Source organism: Peromyscus leucopus, chromosome 8b (assembly GCF_004664715.2).
Source record: "Peromyscus leucopus breed LL Stock chromosome 8b, UCI_PerLeu_2.1, whole genome shotgun sequence".
NCBI lineage: Eukaryota > Metazoa > Chordata > Mammalia > Rodentia > Cricetidae > Peromyscus > Peromyscus leucopus.
In genome coordinates, this window is record NC_051086.1 from 3235024 (window position 1) to 3256872 (window position 21849).

The 21849-nt window shown below is 55.6% G+C and overlaps 2 protein-coding genes across 4 annotated transcripts; both read right to left on the bottom strand.

The window, feature by feature from the left end:
• Positions 1-464: 464 nt before the first annotated feature.
• On the bottom strand, positions 465-10971 carry Slc9a3r2 (SLC9A3 regulator 2). Of its 3 annotated transcripts, none has more exons than XM_028853883.2 (7): positions 10613-10971; positions 8134-8334; positions 3105-3284; positions 2734-2887; positions 2626-2669; positions 1816-1878; positions 465-1607 (listed from the first exon to the last, which is right to left on the bottom strand). In XM_028853883.2, exons 1-7 carry the CDS (start codon positions 10823-10825, stop codon positions 1449-1451), a joined length of 1014 nt encoding a protein of 337 aa, XP_028709716.1. In that variant the 5' UTR covers positions 10826-10971; the 3' UTR covers positions 465-1448. The 3 variants fall into 3 exon arrangements, with proteins under 3 accessions (XP_028709716.1, XP_028709717.1, XP_028709718.1); XM_028853884.2 differs by lacking the exons at positions 8134-8334; positions 10613-10971 and adding exons at positions 5717-6228; positions 6676-7871; XM_028853885.2 differs by lacking the exons at positions 8134-8334; positions 10613-10971 and adding an exon at positions 5717-6616.
• An 8134-nt stretch (positions 10972-19105) lies between these two features.
• On the bottom strand, positions 19106-21408 carry Npw (neuropeptide W). Its single transcript, XM_028853931.1, has 3 exons — positions 21342-21408; positions 19779-20388; positions 19106-19300 (listed from the first exon to the last, which is right to left on the bottom strand). Exons 1-3 carry the CDS (start codon positions 21406-21408, stop codon positions 19189-19191), a joined length of 789 nt encoding a protein of 262 aa, XP_028709764.1. The 3' UTR covers positions 19106-19188.
• Between the last annotated feature and the right edge of the window lie 441 nt (positions 21409-21849).

Genomic DNA, 21849 nt, shown 5'->3' on the forward strand with positions numbered 1-21849 from the left:
GGCCAAGAAGCATGTATGTGAATGCAGTGTGTGCAGTGTGTTCACATGCCGGGCAGGACTGCCTGGGAGGCTGCGTGGGGACGTACTGTATCCTGGGGAGTGGGGGGGGGGGAAGAGAGGGGAGTATGAATCCAGGAGGGAGGAAACAGAGCCAGCTGCAGCCAGCTGCTGGGAAGCCTGCGGGGGGGGGGGGGGGGGGGAGAGAGGGTGGGGGTGTCCTTGTGAACTCTCACGCTCTGTCCTGCAGCCCCAGCACTCACTTCCCTGAACCTTCTAGCTTCTGGACTTGTGCTCAGCCTGTGCCAGGACCCACCCCATGTTAACAGGAGAACTCTGGAGACCTAGACTCTGGGCTGCTGGACACAGGCTTACCAGGACGGGTCGGAGAAGAAGGAGGAGATGGATGTTGTCATTCCTCACCCTGCCCCTCAGCTGAAGACTCAGAAAAGACACAGGCGCCAGAGTCCGAGGCAAGGCCTGTTTAATTTGAGGGTGCGCGCGCACGTGCGCTATGGCTTACGAGGCAGACTGCAGTGCCGATAAGTGAGTGTGGGCATTGAGAGCACTGAGGAAAAGTCAGAGGGTGGGTGCCAGGTAGGCATAAGGCAGGGGCCAGGCCCAGGAGCCCAGGATCATCTGGGAATGGCTCACACAGACCCACCATCTCCAGGTTCGGGAGCTGCAGAGCAGGATAAGGAGCTGGTCCAGAGGCTTCCCTCTCGGAGTCATGGAACCGCCATCCTCTGGCCCCTCAGAGAGCCTAGGCTTTGCATTCCAGAACCCAGCATGTGGGAGGCAGCACAGGGGTAGCCAGGCAGAGAAGAGAGGCCTGGTGTAGGGACCGCGCCTCGCTAGGGATGCTAGGGATGGGACAGAGTGTAAGCTCCTGCACACAGCTGGCCCTGAGGGCCCCTGGCTGCCTGTTCCCTCGAGTCCCTGGTCTCTGCGCAGGATGGCGCTGCTGGCAGGGTGGGTAAGAGAGGGTTTGCAGGGAAAGGTTTGTTTTATTGCAATTATTTAGAGAGTGAGTCCCCAGGGGCTGGGGGAGGGGGCTCCACTATTAACTAGAAACACATGTGGAGCTGGAGACCTTGTAGGAAAAAAAGCAAAAACATGAATTCCTTTCAGTCAGCAGGCCTGAGGCAGAACAGCAAAGGCCCTTGGCAGACCACCATTCACAGCTCCTCCCTCTCTCACTGCTTCTCTGTCTCTCTGTCTGTCCGTTTCTGTCTCTGTCTCTCTCTCTCTCATCTCTGGGTTTCTCTCTTCCCTCATCTTGCTATGACAGCCGCAGCACCCAGTGGACAAGACAAGGGTTTGTGGGGTCATGGGTTGTTTTCTGGGTGGCGTGATGCCACCCTCCAGTCTGCTGAGGCTTGGGGATCTCTGGAAAGGCCCAAGGTCCGTGCAGGAAGAGACCCTGGGGCCCCGGACAGACAGAGAGGGGCTCAGAAGTTGCTAAAGATCTCTCGCTTCCGGTTCCAGTCCATCTGTGGTGCCCGCTTGTTGACCCGGGTAGCACGAGCCTTCTCCTTGGCTTCAGCTGCTGTGGGACTCAGGTGGAGGCCACTCTCCTGGAAGGGGTCTCGCTTCCAGGCACTGCCATCCTGGGTACAAGTAAGGTGCAAACAGTGAGTCATATCCCCGGCAGCTACCTTCCCAAGGGACTTACACCAGAGGCCACCTCAGGGCCTAGGACAGCTATCCCGAGAGGCCTCCTGGAAATGGTAGCCCCACTGTCCTGGTAGGTGTTTCCATAGAGATTAACTCCTAAGCCCTCTGAAACCCCATGTGTGAGCACCACAGTAGAATTACCTCATTGTCCTTCTCTGAGCCTGGCAGGTCACTTCGGGATGAGCACACGGAGCCACCGTTGAGCTAGGAAACCAAGGGTAGGTTGTGGTTTCAGCGTCCCCATCCTGGTGCGCCTAGATCTTCACACTCGCACACGCTCACACACGCACAGGTTCACACACACACACACACACACACACACACACACACACACACACACACGGCACAGCTTCATCTATTCCTTGTTCAGCAGTATCACACTTCTGTCACCGTCTAGGCCAGGGCACGACTGGCAGCCAGCAGTGAACAGGCGAGCCCGACCTGGCCAGTCATGATAGGGGAGAGCAGCTGTAGCAGTGGGAGTCGGCTAGGTGAATGTCACCTGATGTCCAGCCAGGGCCGGTGTCCCAGGAAGGTAAGGATTGAAGACTGCTCGGCAGTCATGAAGGAACAGCATGGAGGGGCAGTCTAGGACCCCAGGCACCTCCCACCGTGTGAGCCTCAGTGCTGACCCCATACGGAGCCACAGTGGGTATTTGTTTTGTCTTGAGACAAGGTCTCTCTATGTAGTCCTGGCTGTCCTGGAACTCGCTCTGTAGACCAGGCTGGCCTCAAAACTTAGAGATCCACCTGCCTCTGCCTCCCAAGTGCTGGGATTAATGGTGTATACCATCATGCCTGGCTAGCACGGTGGGTATTTTTGCGATGACCAGGCCAAACAGGTTTCACAACTGTCCATCCTCAAGTGCAGAGACCTCCCCGGGAAGCAACCTCTGTCATATCTGGGGACACAGGTAGGTACGCTATGGTAACTTGGGCCCACCCTCTCACCTGAGCAGAACTGGTCCCGTTTGTGACTGGTGATGGCAGTGGACCTGTGGGGACAGCATGTTAGTGACTGCACTGACCCTACCCTGTGCCCCTAAGGTAGTGGCCTACCTTCTACATGGTCCTCAGTGGGTGTGACCCGCAACCTCTTGAAGTGTTCGTCAGTCTCAGGATCCACCACCAGCAGCCGGGCCTCATCCTCCCGTGCCTTGATCCTGGCAACAACTTCGGCATGGCGCAGCCCCTCCACATTCTGCCCGTTCACCTGCCGCCACCCACACAGGGTCAGAAAGGCCTGAGGGGCCCAGGCGGCCCGATGCCACCCAGCCAGGTGTGCCATCAAATATTCATCAAAGCCACCACCAGCCGAGGCAGCAAGAGGAATACCAGCTCAAGTTCCCTCTGTCTCCCCTTCTCCTGCAGGGACCCAGGGCCCGGACACAGACACTCAGGGACACACAAATACACAGGACCCAGGGTACCTCAATGAGCCGGTCCTGGGCACGGAGGCCAGAGTGGGAAGCAGGCGAACCCGGGTCCACAGAGCGGATGTACTGACCAGGCCGGGACTTGTCACTATGCAGGTTGAACCCATAGCCCTGGGGTCCCCTTCGTAAGTGGCAGAGCCGGGGACGCAGCTCTCTTGGGGGCCCATTGACATCCTGTAGACACATAGGAGGTGAGATCAGGCTCCCTGCAGCCTCCCAGCCCCATGCTCTCGGGAACCAAGTCTAGGTTTCACTGGCAAACACTCTGTGCCCCCTGACTGAGGGGTTTAGTGAAGCTGCCTGTAACACAGCTTTAGCCTTGGGGGAGCCCGTCCTCAAACGTGGAAGCATCTAGGGAGAGAGCTGCTGGCAGGAGCCATGGAAGAATTCATAGGGGTCACTGTGCAGCTTGGGAGACCAGATGGGATAATGCCCACCATCACAGGACCTGGCAAGACTGTGCCTTTAGGTCTCGCCTCCTCCTCCTCCTTGGAGGCCCGAGCAGCTTTGTTTTCTCTTCAAGGCCTCCAAGAGGCTCCCTGGGCTCTGTGGCAGCTGTTTGCTTTTGAATTCCAACACTACCTGGAACCACTGCCCCCACCCCGTGGGCCCAGAAAGAAGAGGCTTCAAGTAGGAAAGATCCAGTGACCGCCACTCCCAGACTACAATGGTTCCTAGCCCACAACATGGAAGGGCTCATGGTACCCACACGGAACCCCCACCACTGCCCCAGGCTGCCTTTGTTTACCTCTGGCATCCTGCAGAAGATCTCTGGGCCAGGAAGCTATGCAGCCAGGGGCCAGCCTTTTGACCCCCCACCCCAGCCAAGGGCCAAGCCAGAGACTGCTGCTGAATGGCCAGCGGCTGCCGGTGCCCAATTACAAAGGGCCAGTGGCTGGGGTGGGCAGGCAGGTGGCAGCTCAGGTTTCCGGGTGTGTGGACAGGTGACAATGCTGTGGGCATTCCCCTCATCTTCCACTACTACCCCTGCCCTGCATGTCTGATGGCTGGGGGACCATAGAGCAGGGAGGCCCCTTCAGGTCTCGGCAGATCTCTAAATCTCAGGCACCTGTCTTCCCCCAACCCAGACTGCGTCTAAGTATTCCAGCTGCCCACTACACCTCCCTCCCTTGTTGGTGTTTTGGCCCCACATTGTAACCCAGGCTATCCTCAAACTCAAAACTCAAAGTGAACTTTTGAGTGCTGGAATTATAGGCATATATATGTCCCCATGCCTAACTCCAAATCCTAAATGTGGTATTATCCATGTCCATGGGTAGCAGCCAGATGCAGGAGTAAGTACATCCTTCCATGCAGGGCCACTCCTGGCTTTGGGGTTCTGGGATGTCCCTTCAACATAGATACCCTCTTTTTGTCTAGCCTGCACTCAGGACCCCTTCCTTGACCCCACAGCCCAGCTGGAGTCTCCTGTTGACCCTTGGTGCACAGCCACCATCTGCCCCATCACACCCAGGATGACAGAAGTTAAACTGTCCCCTCGTCCCCCGGGGGCTCAGCTAGACAATGCTGACTGAATTCGGGGTTGTAAGGCCTCAGAGATCTTCAGAACCCCACTGCACAGATTTGTCAGCTCGAAAGGACACAGGTGAAAGTTTATGGCTTTGGGGCAAGGCCCCGATAGCCCCTAACAGAGGCACCCATCAAAACCGAGCCTGGGACAGCCAGAGACTAGTTCCCAAGGGAGAGAACTGGAGTCGAGTGCGGAAACAGTGCAAGGAAATGTGTGACCACTCCTGGCACAGAGTCATGTCCTAGGAGGCAGGGCCACATCATGTGGCCATAGGGACAAGACATCCAAGCTCACACTCATAAACAAGCAGCAAGGACACACACAGCCACCCACACACGCGAGCTTATGTCCATGGCACTCGCCCCAGTGGCCTCTTCCCACGGCCTCTGTGGTAGCCTACAGGGCAGGGTTTCTTGGGGCTCCCAAACGGGAAGCAGGACTTGGCAAGCTATTGCGACCATGAAACTAGGGGCCATTCCTGAGGGGCTGTTCTGGCCAATCCCCAGCCTCAAGCCAGACCGGCCACCTCTCAGCACAGGCTGAAAGATCCCTTTTGCCAACTAGCCTAAGCCATCTCTGGCCACAAGCGGTATCCAAGTGGTGCCAGGCCTGGGATAAGGCCCTCAAGTATAAGGACTGCAGTGCACCCGCAAGCCTGTGGGGTAGAGGGGGCTGGCTAGAGCACGCAAGTGGGGGTAGGGTGCCCCCATGAGCAGTGGGAGGGGTGCATTGCTGGAATTCTTCCTCCCAGCCCTAGCTGTGAGCACACTTCCTGCCCTTCTTCAGACAGGCTCTCTGGCTCCCACGGGCTCTGAGACACAGAGCCCTGGAGCTGGGCGAGCCCCAGTACCCTGCTGAGCCTATAGCCAAACAAAGACTGATATGGGGGTGCCCTAGAAACCAGGCTCTGCCCCCCCACCAGTTAATGACTCACCAGCCCCAGCAGAGAAAGGCCCCCATTGTTGCTTGGGGTCCGTCTTGCAGGCACAAACATCCCCAAGTTCTCTGTCCCTTCCCAGAGATTGAGCTAAGGCTGGGGTCCTGACAGCCCATCTCTGCCCCGACTGCACCTGACCTGAACAAGCCCTCGGTGGAAGTTCTGTGGAGGAGCTCCTGGGGCGGAGGCAGGCAGCATGGTATTCCTGGAGCGAGCCATGAGAGGTGGGCTAGGAACGGCAAACAGGAGGTGACCAGCCCGGAGTGGCCTGAGCTCTCGGGCCAGCCGAGACTGCCACCCTACTTATCTACCTCCCACTGTGGTCCAGGTTCCCTGGGGATGGGTGGGGACGTAGGGGCTGACTCACTTTGGGTAGCAGGGTGGTTACTGGACCCCCTCCCCTGTCCGGCGCCCCCCACACCCAGCTGGGTTTCCGTCCCAAGAAAGGAAGGAAGGAAGCTGCTGCGAGGCCCTGCCCTGCTCCAGGACCCAGGGCAGTGGAGACAGGGAGTCAAGGGAGGGGACCTTGGCTGGAGAACAGAAGGCAGTGGATAGGGGGAGGGAAAAGAGGGCCGAAGGAACCAGGGGAGTCCCCAAAGTGTTGCTGCTATCACTTCGTTCCACACCATCCTGGACCGTGAAGCCACCACCTGCAGAGTTACAGCACCCTGACTCAGTCCCCAAGTCCTCCAGGAGGGACAGACGGGGTGGGACGAAGGGGGTGGAAAGGCATGGTCTATCACTATCCCCGTCCCTGGCACTGCCAGCTGCTGGGTCTCTGTTTGGGGGCAGGTCCCTGTCATCACTAGCATCAGCTCACTGCAGCTGCAGCCACCCCCAGCCCTGAATGGCCCAGGGCTGAGTCACCACTCACTAGGCTTTCCCGCCTCCAAAGGGAGGGGCAGAGTGTATCCTAGTCTCCCCTGTCCCACCTCCCCTAGCCTGCAGGCTGGGGCAGAGGACACAAGTTCAGGGAGGCCGAGAAAGCCCTAACCTCCCATGGGGTCACCTAGTGGACGCCCCCACCCTGCAGAGCGGAGACACACCTGTCTGTCCAGCCCCCGATCCCCCAACCCGCTGAGGCTCCCACACCCAACCTGAGGCAGGCTGTCTTAAGCCTGGTTTGTAGAGGTCCAGTGAGGCTCCCCTTTCTCTTCCAAGGGAACACTGTCCCTTGGGCTCCTATACCTCCGAGTCCTTGTCCCTAGATCTGACCCATCTACAATGGGACAGCCCATTGTACCCCTTTTGTTCCTCTATAAATACGCCCAGAGGAAGCCCCCTCCTAGGGCTTCCTGCAGCCCCTCCAAGCCTGAAATAGCAATGACGGGGAAGGACCCACCCACAGCCAAGGGGCCTGGGCCACCCCATCTGCAGATAAGGCCCCAGGGTGGATTTTTCCACAGGAAGGTGAATAGGGCTGTTTGCATCCAAATGAATGGACAGGCGGGGAACAACAGGACTCTTCCTAAGGAGGGGAAAGGGGTGCTTGGGAAAAAGGGAGGCTCTTAGTCCTCAGCCAGAGGAACATGGGCCTGGCCCCATCTTGTTCCCTCAAGATTCCTTCTAAAGACTCCTGATCTTAAACAGCCGGAGGGCAGGATCTAGATCCCAGGGCTTGGCACCTGCCCTCAGGTCTCTAAGAAAGAAAAGAATCCCGCAGGTTCAAAGCAGACACCTTTGCCCAGGTTGGCCTTACCACTTTGGGGAGTGTCATCTCCCAACCTCAGACAGGTCCTATGGGATCAGCACAGGCCCCACCAGCTCAAGGAGGAGACATTTGGGTGAGGTCAAAGGCAAATTTCACCTGACCCTCCAGCAACCCTCAGCCAATGGTTCGCAGAGTTGGATGTGGGGAACCCCTTGGCTCAAATAATAATTAGAAGACGTGAGAGACAATAACACCAGACAGAGCCTCCAAGAAACAGGACAAACAGCCTCGGGCCCTTCCTCCTGCCCCAGGTTCTGCCTAGGTAGCTACAGAGGAGGTGGAACAGACCTCCCCTTGTTTCTTCCAGGTCTCCTATCCTGGAAGGGGACAAGAGGGAGGTGCTACCTAACAGGCCACGGGACAACAGCATACAAGGACTCCCTCGGGGAGGGGAGTCAAGGGAAGGAAGGACTCATCCCAGAAGCTCCTTAGGAAGGGCCACGTGCAGCTCTCCTGGATGCGAGTCCCTGTCTCTGTTCCCATTTCCCTGGAACCCTCCACCCCACTGCAGCAGGATCTAATCCACCCAAGGCCTTCAGAGCACAGTGGATGGCTCAGACATGGACAGAGCCCAGGACGACGGATATCTAACAGACACTCAGTCCTTTAGTGTGCCAGCAGCTCCTCCCAAGGCTCCTCAGCCACTGGAACCTGAAGTAGAGGGAACAAAGACAGAAGAGTAGCCACAAGTGGTCACCAAGGGCACAGAGTGTGGCCTACTGCAGTCGGGAAAGAGCCCCGGGAAGAAATGGAGGCTAGAGACTTGATCAAAGTGAAGATTATTATTAGAGGCAGTGATGAGAGGTCTGGAAAAGGCTCATTGTCCCCACAGAGCCCACCATACCTTCTGGCCAGTGTCCGAGCCAAGGCTGCCCGAGCATGCCCAGTCGTGCTTTGGCTCCCAGGGGTGGTGGGCTGGTGGGAGCCCTCGGTGGGCCATCTCCTCAGTGCAGGTCAGTTGTCGTCTGCAGAGCTCCTCATCTGTCTCCTTGTCCACCACAAGCAGCTGAGTCTGCCCCTCCACAGCCTTGATCCTCTGTACCACCTGGAATGGGTGGGTAGCAGGACCCGGTCAGCAGCCAACACCCCGGGCAGCACATGGATAGGGCACCACTCCCGGCTAGGCACGGCTCACAGACAGCAGGCAGGAGCTGGCCGGCCGGCCGGGAGTGGGCAGCTGAACTGAGAGGCCTGCGGGCTCCACCCCCCACCCCCAGGTTCCAGTAGCTCCCTCCCTCTTCTCCCTGGAGCTAGAGCCCAGGCTGCTAGTAAGTACTTCAGGATCCTCTTGTGGCCTTTCACTCAGCTCAGGTGAGGACAGGAAGGAGCTGCCAGGAGCAGCCAGATGGGAGAGTCAGAGACTGTTGAGTTGAGCTTCAGGATTTCAGTCCAGTCTATGCATGTGTGTGTGCATGCTTACCTGTATGTATGCACATGTGTGTGTGTGTGTGTCTGTCTGTCTGTCTGTCTATTTTAAAGCCTGTCTTTTGGTATAGATGTAGGAGAGAGCAACTCAGTTGGCCCCAATGTGTGTTTGGGTCTACTTCTTTCTCTGAGATGCAATGTGAATCTAATACCCAGCAAGCTCAGAACTCCAATTTGCCTCCAGACCAGGACCAGAAACCCATTCCTGCTGGACCTGCAAAGAGGTGAAGACCTAGGGATTCTACCTAAGGTGCTCAGATATATCATGTAAGCAGGATTCCACTCCATCGGGTAAGGCGAACAGTAGCAGGTACAGCAGCGAACAGGTGTGGCTTTACAGCCATCTGTGTGTCTGGATGGGTGCCTGTGAAGTGGAGAGCATGTGGGCCACCGTGGATCGTGCAGGATATTAGTATGAGTTCAAAGGGAGCCATGCCCACCGGACATCTGAAGGCAGGAAGCGTTAACAAGTGCACCCCCACGGCCTGGGGGTGACGAGACAGGATCCCCATCATTACTTCACTTAGTACATGCTATCACAGACAGGAAGGTCCGACCCAAGGCCATCTTCACCTGGCCCCTCAGTGATCATCCTCTCTCCCCATGACCAACAGAGCAGAAGGATCCCAGCACCCGAAGCTTTCTGGCATGGGAACCAAGCCAGTAACCCACTATCTCTCAGTAAAATGGGAGTCATAGTTTTACTTCCTATCTTCCTGAGCCGTAGAAGGTTCTAATGTGGCACTCTGTGAGACTCTTTAGAGTCTAGCACCCTAGAAACCTGGGAGAAACAGGTGGATTCCAGCAACTGCTCAAGGCAGATGCCATCAACTCTGCTGGTCTCTCCCTTGCCCGTGGGCCAACCTTTGGGCTCCACTGCCAACCTCTTCAGCACACAACCAAATCCAGTGGTCACAGCAGGCAGAAAGCAGGCCCCTGGAGGAGACAGGAATTCAACTTGTGGCCCAGCCAAGAACCACCCTGCTTTCTCCAGGCTCCAGGACTGACCACACGGGTAGGTCATGGACATGCTTGGTACTGGAGATCCAGAACAGAAACGGTGGAGGGAGGCTGGACTCTAGGTCTGAGGTGTGTCTACCCCTCGGTGGGATACAGACACCCCAGGGGCAGAACCTGCCTGGAGAACAGCCTTCCTCTAGCGGCAGGAGGCAAGAGCTGGACAGTGACCTCTACAGGGCCATGCAGCCTCTCAGGAGGTGACTGTTTCTGAAACCAAAGAATATGCTGCTGCCACTAGAGCTGACTCCTCCAGACCCAGACATACCGGCCCCCGAGAAGTACACTAGTATAACCAGGCATGCGGGGGGACACACTCACACACACACTCACACACACGCACAGCTGGCACACATGCTTGATGTGTCCACACAACCCTCGACACACGTTCCAGCACTGACACAATCATGCTTTCACCCTCTCCTGAAACAGTTGGGTAGTGTGTTCATATGGATGACCCCAGAGAGACCTGCAAGCACGCACGCACGCGCGCGCGCACACACACACACACACACTGACAGAAAAGCATCTGTACCACAAGGCCACAAGGTGCCTTAGCCACCTCCTCCCCCTCCACGGCACACAGAGGCCAAAACTAGCAGAAGCAGCCAGGGCCCTGGCCAGAGTAGCCGCAGTGCGGCCCCTCCCTACCAGGATGTCCTCCCTCCCCCGCCAGTGCAGGACTGAGCTTCCTCACCAGGAGGCCAGCTGGCCGGCCACGTCCCACACCTCGACACCGAGCCCAAGCAGGCCCCCGCGCGACCCTTGCCGGGTCCCAGCATACGGCACGCAGAAGCGGGGGGCCGTCGGCATCTTGGCCAGCGCTGCAGGGACGCGCCCCCAGGAGGGAGCCGGGGGCGGGGCGCAGCGCAGGGACCCACCTGGTGATGCGTCTCGCCCTCTACGTTGACGCCGTTGACCTCAACCAGGCGGTCCCCGGCGCGCAGCGCGGCCGCCTCGGCTGGGGAGCCTGGCTCCACGCGCCGGATGAACTGGCCACGGCGGCCCTTCTCGCCATGCAGGTGGAAGCCGTAGCCTTGCTCGCCGCGCACCAGGCGACACAGGCGGGGCCGCAGCGACTCCGGCGCGGCCATGGCACCCGCTGCCCCCTGGCTGGCCGCGACTGGCCACGGCTCACACCAGCCTGCGGAGCGCGGAGGTGGCGGAGGCGCGGGCGGGAGAGCGGGCAGCGGCCTCGGTGGCTCCCGCTCAGCTCGCGTCGCCTCGGGCTCCGGCTTCGGCTCTGGCCCTGGCCCCTGCTCCTGCTGCAGCGCCGCCCCCGCGCCCGCCCCTTCCCCGCCCTCCTGGCTGCCCCCGCCCTAGCCCAAGCCCCGCTAGCTAGGCCCCTGCCTCGGAGCCCAGAAACCCTGGAGGACCATGGAGTGAGGATTGCGGGATCAGGCAACTCCGGAGTCCCTGGAACTCCTATCTCATCCCATTTTGACCACCCTCCGTAGCACCAGTACCTTCGCCTTCCGTGCCAGGAACCACTCTTTTAGACACCTGCATACCCTACACTCAAGAGGTTCCTGAAATGGGGGGCTTAGAGAAAGGATCCAGTGTGAGACACCCTGCACAGAGACCAGAGGGGAAGAGCAGGGGCCGCTGCGCTCCTTCCACAGAATGCACCCTCTACCCACCGGACCTGCTCTGCCTGCTCCTACTTTGCCCTCTGAATCAAGATCCCCGAAGTTGTTCTGGTCCAACCCAGAGTGCAACAGGCAAAAATACGAATTTAAAGAGACATGACAGTAACCTAGGTCCTTAGAGCCAGTGACTAGGTGACCCCTTCCCCTTCCCAGGAAGTGTTTGTCCACTAAACATCCTGTCCCCATATACCCTGCTTTTCGGGGACATGAGTTTATCTGGCAGAGATGGGAGGGTATTCGCTGCCTTCCTCTTGACCTGGCATGAACTGTGTTGAGGCCGGACTTCGGCCCCTGAGCTCTAGGTGGTGAGCAGCTGTCCCATAATAAGCCCCTGTAGATCCCCCGTCCCCTGTCCCCATACACTCTTACTTTCACAACTGGGTAAGTTCTCACCTACCCCGGTGGGACAATAGTCCCTCAGAGAATCACTTCCGCATTCCCCAGAACAACCCTAGAGGAAACAGGCCATTTTACAGACCAGGAAACTGAGGCCTGGAGAAGGGAGGTCCCGCACCTCTGCTGGGGCCCAGTATTGTGAGACGGCACTTTGACCTTGAAGTATCTCCTCCCTTACCTACGGCAGCTGGGATCCAGTCTGCGTCTCCCCACCCACTGCCCCTCACTTACCTGGTCCCCCTGGGTCAGGAATAGCCAGTGCAGACAATTCCCCATGTGGATAGGAGAGGCAGCCCTAGCTCAGTGTTCTCCTGTCCCTCGCCTCTCTCCAGAGCCCTTAGCTGGGGCTCTCCTCCACCCAGGCACCAGGACCCGCCTCTGAGCAGCATCCCAGGCAGCATCCTAGCCCCTTGGGTACCCACACCCTAGTGGCTGCCCCTGAAAGGCACTTAGGCTGAGGATGCTCCGTTCCTCCCTGCCCCCAAGCCTCTCTGCAGATTCCAGCTGATGCTGCCATAGGCTCTGGCCCGGCCGGCTCTCTCCATCTGTCTGCCTGTCTATCCAGAGTTTGCCTGTCTGCTTTAGGAGTGGTCTCTCTGGGCCCAGCTGCTACCCATGGAGATTGTTAGATAATGTGTATAAACAGTGTGCTCACTGTATACCCCACCTGTGTGGAACTTGGAAGTTGTCTCCCAACAACCAGGATCACCCAGACTTACTAACTGCAGCTTTGTGGTCACACTGAAGAGGTTGGCAAGATGGGAACTCTCCAGGCCAGGAGTTGAGGAAGGTCGGGGACTTCTCACCTCAACCTTGGGCCCTCACTGGCTCTCTGCCACCAAGGACTCGGCCCATGAATAAAAATGGGATGAGAATAAAACCAGGCCAGGAACATGTGGTCACAGAGGGGCCGGGAACCAGGATGCCACGGCACTGCTGTCACAGAGTAGTAGCAAAGGCGTTCCCAAAGCAAAAGGCTGAAAAGTACCAAGGAAGGTGACAGTGACCAGGCAGCATCTTTGGTGTTGGCTTGAGCCACCGAGGAAGCCTGGGCCAGCAGTGGGGGGCAACAAGGGAAGAGGCGGCCAGAGGCAGCGCCTCTGTAATTCCACCACTCAGGAGGCTGAGGCAAGAGGATGACAAGTCTATAGCCAGCCTGGATATCATGTGTCAAGAACAAGAACAAAGGATGTGACTGGCGAGATGCCTCAGTCTTTGAGAGGACCAGGGTTTGATTCCAGTACCCAACATGGCAGTTTACAACCATCTATAATGGGATCCAGTGCCCTCCTCTGGTGTGCAGACATATATGCAGACAAAGCCCTATATACATCAAATACATAAACAAATAAATCCCCCACACACAGGGTTTCTCTGTGTAGCCCTGGCTGTCCTAGAACTGGTTCTGTAGACCAGGCTGGCCTTGAACTCACAGAGATCCGACTTCCTCTACCTCGCAAGTGCTGGGATTAAAGGTATGTGCCTTCAGGTCCAGCTCCGGCACACACCTTTAATCCCAGCATTTGGGAGGTAGAGGAAGTCAGATCTGGTCTACAGAACAAGTTCTAGGACAGCCAGGGCTACACAGAGAAATCTTGTCTTGGGAAAAAAAAAAAAGATGTGTGCCACCAACACCTGGCAACAAATTATATATATTTTGGTTTTTTGAGACAGTGTTTCTCTGTGTAGCCCTAGATGTCTGGAACTAGCTCTGTAGACCAGACTGACCTGGAACTCACAGAGATCCGACTTCCTCTACCTCCCAAATGCTGGGATTAAAGATATGTGCCACCAACACCTGACAACAAATAAATCTTTTTAAAAAATAAACAAACAAAATGTTTTGAAAGCCATCATTTAAGAAAAATGGGACTTTAGGGTTAAAAAGATGTCTCCGCAGTTAAAGAGCCCTTGGAGCATTTATTGATCTTGCAAGGAACCTGGGTTTGACTTCCAGGACTCACATGTCAACTCACAACCATTCATAATTCCAGTTCTAGGGGGTCCCACACCCACCCTCCTGGCACCAGGCATGCAAGTGGAGCACATATATGTATGCAGGCCAAACACTCATACACATGAAAAAAAATAATTTTTTTGTTTGTTTGTTTGTTTGTTTTTCGAGACAGGGTTTCTCTTGTGTAGCTTTGCGCCTTTCCTGGGACTCACTTGGTAGCCCAGGCTGGCCTCGAACTCACAGAGATCTGCCTGCCTCTGCCTCCCGAGTGCTGGGATTAAAGGCGTGCGCCACCACCGCCCTGCAAGAAATAATTCTTAAAAAATTTTTTTAAAGACTTTTTTTTCTGTCTTTTTTGTTTTGTTTTGTTTTTTCAAGACAGGGTTTCTTTGTGTAACTTTGGAGCCTGTCCTGGATCTCACTTTGTAGAGCAGGCTGGACTCAAACTCACAGAGATCCGCCTGCCTCTGCCTCCCGAGTGCTGGTATTAAAGGCGTGTGCCACCACCTCCGGGCTTAAAGACTTTAAAACCAGACTAATGGAAGCTGAGATACTGAGGTAGGGTTGTCATGGATTAGACAAGATCAGACTAAGCTACAGGAAGACCCTGTCTCAAAAACTTAAACACAGAGTTGAGCACTGGCTGTTCTTACAGAGGTCCTGAGTTTAATTCCCAGCAACCACATGGTGGCTCACAACCATCTGTAATGAGATCTGGCGCCCTCTTCTGGCATGCAGGCGGACATACAGGCAAATCACTGTATACATACATGATAGATAGATAGATAGATAGATAGATAGATAGATAGATAGATAGACCTAAACACACACACACACACACACACACACACACACACACACACACACACGGTTGAGAGTGTAGCTCAGCTAGAAGAGTGCTTGCTTAGCATGCAGGAAGCCCTTAGTTGGATCTCTACCACTCCATAAACCTGTCATATGTGCTTGTTGTAATCTGAACACTTGGGAGGTAAAGTCAGGAGGATGAGAAGTTCAAGATCATCTTCAACTACATAGTGACTTTGAGGACAGCCTGGGCTACATGAGAATCTGACTCAAGAAAAAAAGTAAAACAGGGACTGAAGAGATGGCTCAGTGTTTAAGACTACTGTTGCTGCAGAGGACCTGGAGTTGGTTTCCAGCACCTACATGCCTGTAACTCCAGCTCTAGGGGAATTCAACGCCCTCTCCTGGCCTTTGCACCACAGACACAAATGCATAATTAAAATACACATACTCCACAAATCAAACTGGACAAGAAAACACCTATTTAAACAACAAAATAGAACCAGGTGTAGTGGCACATGCCTTTAATCCCAGCGCTAGGGAAGCAGAGGCAGGTGGATCTCTATGAGTCCAGGCCAGTCAGGACTACATAGGAGACCCTGTCTCAAAATGAAAACGGCCAGGACAGAGCAAAAGGAACTATTTTTCAAGGGAGAGCAGGAATGAGTGTCAGGCATATTGGAAAAGTGGAGGCCTGGTGTGGTGGAGGTGGGAGTGATCCAAGTCTCTAAGATCACTCCTCCCAGATCTGCTTCTCCAATCCTCCCAGAGGCTTCAGGCAGACAGGACACCCCACAGACCTGAGTGGCAGGTAGAATAGCCAGTAGAAACAGACCAACAAGGTCTATCTGGCAATGGTGTTAGAGCCTCAGAGAATGGGATACGACGGTGGCCAAGGAAGCCATAAGAGTCCAGCAGACTTTATTTTTCTAGTTTTTTGTTTTTTTCTAGACAGGGTTTTCCTGTGTCGTCTTGGTTGTCCTGGACCTCGCTCTGTAGACCAAGCTGGCCTCGAACTCACTCAGCCTCCAGAGTGCTGGGATTAAAGGTGTGCACCACCACTGTCCGGCATTTTTCATCCCTTAATGATGGAGAGACCGAGCCCTTCCAAGAAGGTCATCAGAAGCTTTGAGGAATGTCACCCACTCGGCTACACCCTATCCTACAGCTTGCTATCCAATAGGTCACCTGTGTGACAAAGAGCTGGCATATCCGACCTCTCAACCCTCTCCTCTTTTGGATTATCTAAGAGTAACCTAGACTGGGCTGCCCTACAACCCTGGTGGGACCAAGGGTTTTTCACCAAACATTGAAAAATATATATGCATCTCTCTTGAAAGAGCCGAAGCTGAGTGTGGGCGGGGCCTGAGAAATGCTGTCCCTGGGGAGGAGCCATTATCCTGACACTGGGAAGAGGCTGGGATCGTCCTGGCAAAGCTCTCCTACCCTAATGGGCAGTAATGGTCCTGCACGCATCTACCAGGTCTCGCTAAGGCCTTCTCCCTTAGACTACATGGCGCCTCTCTTTGGAACCCCAAATTGGAGCACGCGAGATCAGCGTAACGAAAGGAGAAAGAACAGAAATCCAGAGAAAATGAGACAGGGCAGGAAGAGAAAGAGTGGGAAAGAAGGACAGGAAATTGGCCACCTTCAAGGATTCCGAGACCTCGCCCCGCCCCCTTCCCCGCTTGCGCCCTTCCTTGCCTGTGGACCGCCAACAGCAGTTGCTTAGCGCCACCTGGTGGAAATGAAAGCGATTGCGCCATCGCCGGGAAGAACGGGGTCGGGTGGGGGCGGGCAGGGGGCGGGCAGGGGGTGGGCAGGGGGTGAGGAGGCAGAAAAGCCCACCTCAGCCCTCACTTCCCTGATTTAGACCAATTCCAATTCTGCGGAGTTGGAATTTGGTTGAGGCCTTGGGTCTGGTTACACCATCCGAGCATAGGAACGCGAGCCTTGGAGAGTAACAGGCGGAGAAGCCAGGCCTCTAATAGGCCTCAGCTAGCTTTGCCCTTCACCCTGGACCTGGCACCTATTTTTCTAGAATGGGATAGCTCTAGGTAACCTAACCAAGTGCCCCAGCCCTTGTGACCAAACATTTGCTAACTACTTGGCCTTCAGCACCAGTACTGGCAAGCACTGAATAAACATTGCTCAGACCCAAGGAAACAGGATTGTGTACCTTGGCCTAAGCATGCGAGGCCCAGAGCTGGAGAAGCCACCAAAGAAGCCTGAAGCCCTGAAGAGTCTTGTGTAGTGTACACCCGAGGCTGCTCTGGAATCTGCTCATGGATCTTACAAGCTTCAGTAGGCGTTAAGGAGGACAGGAAATAAGTGTAGCTGAGTATACGGCGTGAGGGCATTGAGCTTATCCCATGGGCAGTGGAAAGCCCGTGGAGTATTGTGTATCCAGGGATGACAAGGTTGGGTCACTGATGAAGGTTAAATTTGTTGAGGATTGCAGTCAAAAATAGGGGAAACTAGGTCAGATGTGGTGGTGCACACCTTTAGTCCCAGCATTCAGGAGGCAGAGACAGGAAGATCTCTGTAAGTTCGAGGCCAGCCTGGTCTATAGAGTGAGCTCCAGGACAGTCAAGGCTACACAGAGAAACCCTGTCTCAAGAAAAGAAAAGTAGTTTTACTTGAGGAGTTGGTAACTTCCAGTTCTCCTGGAGAACTGGATACCAAGGTAAATGAATTTAGGGCTCCATAAGAATTAGGATAAGGCAGTAATCCTGGGCCAGCAAAAAGGCAGTTGCTACCAAACCTGATAACCTGAGTTTGACCCTTGGGATTTACATGGAAGAAAAAGGGAATCATCTCCCGCAAGTTGTCCTCTGACTGCTACACACGGGCCTTGGAAGATGTACAGCCACACAAGTAAATGAATGGATAGAATATGTGTCAAAAAACATTCAAAGAACTGGTGATATACCTCAGTGGGTGCCCAGTCTGATGACCTAAATTTGTTCCCTGGGACCCGCACAGTAGAAGAGAGAATCAATTTTAGCATGTGGTCTTCTGCCCTCCAGAGGTGTGTGCACACACGAGAAAGAAACACAAGAACAAAAATAAAGAAATAAAATAGAGGTTGGGGGTTTAGCTCAGTGGTAGAGTGCTTGCCTAGCAAGCCCAAGGCTCTGGGTTCGGTCCTCAGCTCCAGGAAAGTAAGGGGGGAGAGAGAGAGAGGGAGGGAGGGAGGAAGGGAGGGAGAGGGAGAGAGGGAGGGAGAGAGAACGAACCTGAGTTCAGTTCCCAGCACCACATCAGGTGGCTCACACCACCTGTGTCTCCAGTTCCAGGAGGTCCAAAGCCCACTTCTGTCACCCAGGAGCGCTACCTGCACGCGGTGTGCTTGCATACAGCAGGCAGAGCACTCACTCACGCACATGATTTTTTTAACCTTTTAAAGGCGAGGAGTGCTGCCATCTAGGGGCCAGGTTGGGAAGAGGTTGTACCCAGCCGGTCAGAAGGCATGGCCGGAGTGGGCGCAGGCAAGATTTCCCGCTCTTAGCCTTTGCTAAGTAGACCGAGGGAAGATCCTGCAACACATATTATAGGAAGGTTCTAACAGCAGGTGACAGGGAGGTTTACTGTCACACGGGCAATCCCAACACTCAGATCTGAGGAGAGACAGATTGAAGTGTTTGAAGAGGCAGCAAACAGTGTGTGAAGCCAAAGATGTATGTGGGTGCGTGTGTGTGTGGGGGTGCATGTGTTTGTGGTGTGTGTGTGTGTGTGTGTGTGTGTGTGTGTGTGTGTGCGCGCGCGCGTGTTTTGTTCCCAGCTAGCCTGGAAATTACTATGTAACTCGGGATTGCTCAAACTTACAGCAATCCTCCTGCCTCGGGCTGCAAAGTGCTAGGATTACAGGCCTGTGGCAAATGCACAGTTTAGCAAAGTGTGTTTGTGTAGGACCAGAGCAAATGACTGGAAATGCAGAGGAGGATGAGAGACGTGAGGGCTGCGGGGCTTCCTTCCTAGCGTGGGAGCCTAACGATAGATAAAGAAAGCTGACATCTGCCTTCCCTCCAGGTGCTGAAGGGACGAAAAAGCTCGAGAAAATTCAGGCTTAAAACTAATGCCAGGAAGTGGGCAAAAGTCCTGGTGGGTTGCCTGGGCGAGAGGCAAAGCTCACAGTGCAGAGAAGTCTCCTCAGTCTGGACAGAGGGCAAAGTGAGGGCCACCGGGAGACTCCACTCATTAGGTTCCCCTTCCTGTATGCTTTAGCGAACAGGCGGGACCACCCCCCACCCCCGCCAGGTGTCTTGCCCTGATCCCTGTAGGAGTCTGTAGGATGGGTCACCACATTCTGGACCCTGAACTGACGTATGCACCCATAAACAGGGAAGGGAATCACTATGGAGGAAGCAACCCAAGGACCGGAAGCATCTTAGCCTTACTCTCCCCGGACTGTGCCCCTGAGGACTGATTGATGAGCTGGTCTAGTCAGGGAGGGGGTTCTTGACATTTGCCAGGGCGTGGGCGCGCGGCTATGTACGCCCTGAAGCTAGACGCAAAGTACACACAACGCAGAGAAAGGGTCACATGCGGAGGCGCAGGAATCAGGCTGGTTTTATTGACCAGACCACAAGGCCTGGCTGAAGCCATAAGCTGCGCTCCCGGGAAACAGCCGTAACTGCTCCTGCCTAGGTCAGGCATGGGGCCGCCGTAAGCTCTTGGGACGGTCCTGGAGCCTGACAGGGTCCGCAATGAGGATGTGCTGCAGGAACCATGGCTGGGCGCGAAGCGTCTCTCCGAAGGCTCTAGAAAGAACAGAGCAGGACTCTGGAAACAGAAGCAAAGCTCTCCATCCTGTCCTCAGAATGATAGGGAAATGACTCTGGGAAATTCTAACATAATGGGAGACAGACTGGGTAGAGAGGGTGGGGGCGTAGTGGCCACACTTGTAAAACCAGCATCCAGGAGGATGGGGAAGAATAATCGCCAACAAAACCAAACCAAACCAACAAACAAGGGCTGGAGACACAGCTCCATGGGCAGAGTGCTTGCTTAGGTCCTAGGTTCCATTCCTAGCACCACATAAGCCGAGTGTGGCGGCGCACACCTGTAATCCTACCATTTGGTAGGTGAGAGGAGAATCGGAGAGAGTTCCGCCTAGGCTACAAGGCAAAAAACAGACAAACAAAACACACCAGGACGCAGGGGCTAGTGGTCCCAGATCCCTGGGAACTCCCTTGGCGGCCGCCATCCCTGCCTCCTCCTCCTCCTTCTCCCACTTACTTGGCGGACTCCGCTGGGATCCAGGAACGCAGGCTTAGCGACCGCTCGAGTTGGCGGGTTCGCTCCAGGTCCCGCGGACTCCGGGGCGCATAGACGGGGAGCCCAGCCCGCCAGCTCCTGCGTCGCGCCTCCCACAGCTCCTGCGCCGGTGCCGAAAGCAGGAGGAGAGCGCGGCCGGCCACCGGCCCCGGGACCAGAGAGTCCCGGGACAGCGGTCCAACGACCCCGCCCAGAGCACGGCGCCACAGGTAGGGCGAGCGGCGCAGCCCCATGAGCAGCCCGGAGGCGCGACCCACGGTGTGATAGCGGGGACTCGCCACGTGCTTGTACCAGGCCCCGGCGGGCAGCGGCAGCAGGAGCAGCAGCAGCAGCAGCAGCGGCAGCAGGGGCCGGTTCACCGGAGCCCCCGGCCCGGGGCCCCGCACTTCTCCGCTCGGCGCCAGCGCGCTCACGTCTATGGCCCCTTGGCGGGCTAGGCCGAGAACAGGGTTTATGCCTGCAGTGGAATTAGGACGTCGGAGCTCAGGAGGCTGGAGAAGAATAGTCCAGTCGGTGCGACTACAGTCTCTCAGTGGCCACGCCCCGGCTCGCCCCCGCGGCACCTGCCTCGCTCACCCAAGGGAGAGGATGATGGAGAGAGCGAGGGAGGGAGAAGAGGGAAGCATCTCACTGCGTAGGTCGCCAGCCGGACTGCTCTTGAGGCTCCAGTGGGCATGTCCCTGCTTACCCTTCCTTCCCAAACCCCCAAGAAGGGAACTGTCAGGGAGGTAGTCCTGGCGCCATGGTCTCAGAATACCAGGACCGGCCAGTGGCAAAGGGATGCGCCCTTGTAGGGGTTGCTACAGCTGGAGTGCTCCCTGAAAGGAGACTGGCAGAATTCTGGGAGCCTGGGGCCGCCCTTCCCTGAGGGCTGTCCCTCTTCCTGCCACAGCTCTTAAGTTCCCACACAGACCCATTCTCCACTACAGGTGGATGAATGCTTGGGGAACTTGAGTTTAGAACCACCGAGGCGTGGGAACACAGTTCTACAATCCCGGCATGGATCCTGAGTTCGAGGCCAGTTTGGGCTACATCGTGAGCCTGAGCTATGAAACCCTATCTCTAGGAAAGGGCAGGAGATAAAGGAGGGATGGAGGAGGGAAAGGAAGGAAGGCAGACAGGCAGACAGGCAGGACAGTTGGGCCACATGAAGCCACCATCCCTGTGGTTTCCGGAGACCTAGAAGGTTAAGAGACAGCCTCTCCTGGAACCCTCAGCCTCTGCAGGCTTTGGGCCCTACCAAACTACAGAGCTCCTCCTGAGGCTGCCTCTTCACAAGACCTCTTCCCTGCTAAGCTCAACTCAGGGGGAGGTCTTAACCCCACAGCCTGCGATTTGATAACTTGTCTCTCTTCCCAGCAGACTCCCATAAATCCTTCAGGACACCACTGGAATGGCTTTGGTGAAGTCCCTCAGCTCACTCCTCCACCGCCCCCCCACTCCCCCCCCCCCGCCGCCCCGTGAGCCTAATGTGGTCTTTCCTGACCATCCAAAGCCATCCCTCATAATAACTAGGACTCCCACACTCCACAAAAAGCCATTCCTGGTACGCCATTCGGAAGCTCAACACCAGGGGTTGGTTGGGGATCATCCTTTTAAAAAATTTTCAGTACATTTAATTTATGTACATGATTGTATTGCCACCGTGTTCACAACTGGTGCCTGTGGAGGTTGGAAGAGGGTGTTGGATCTAGAACTGGAATTACAGACGGTTATGAGCCACTGTGTGGCTTCTGGGAACCACACCTGGTTCCTCTGCAAGAGTAACAAATGCTCTTACTCAAGAGCCATCCTCCAGGGCCCTTATCTTAAAGAAAAAAAAAAGATTTATTTTTGGATCTGGAGAGATAGCTCATCAGTGAGGACCTGAGGTTGGTTCCCAGCACCCACATTAGGTAGCTCACAGTTACCTGTAACTCCAGCTCCAGGGGTCTGAGGCTCTGACCTCCAGTGGGTACCTGCGCTCACTTGCATATGCCCATATATAGACACACACACCTACATATAATTTAAAACAATAAAAATAAACCTT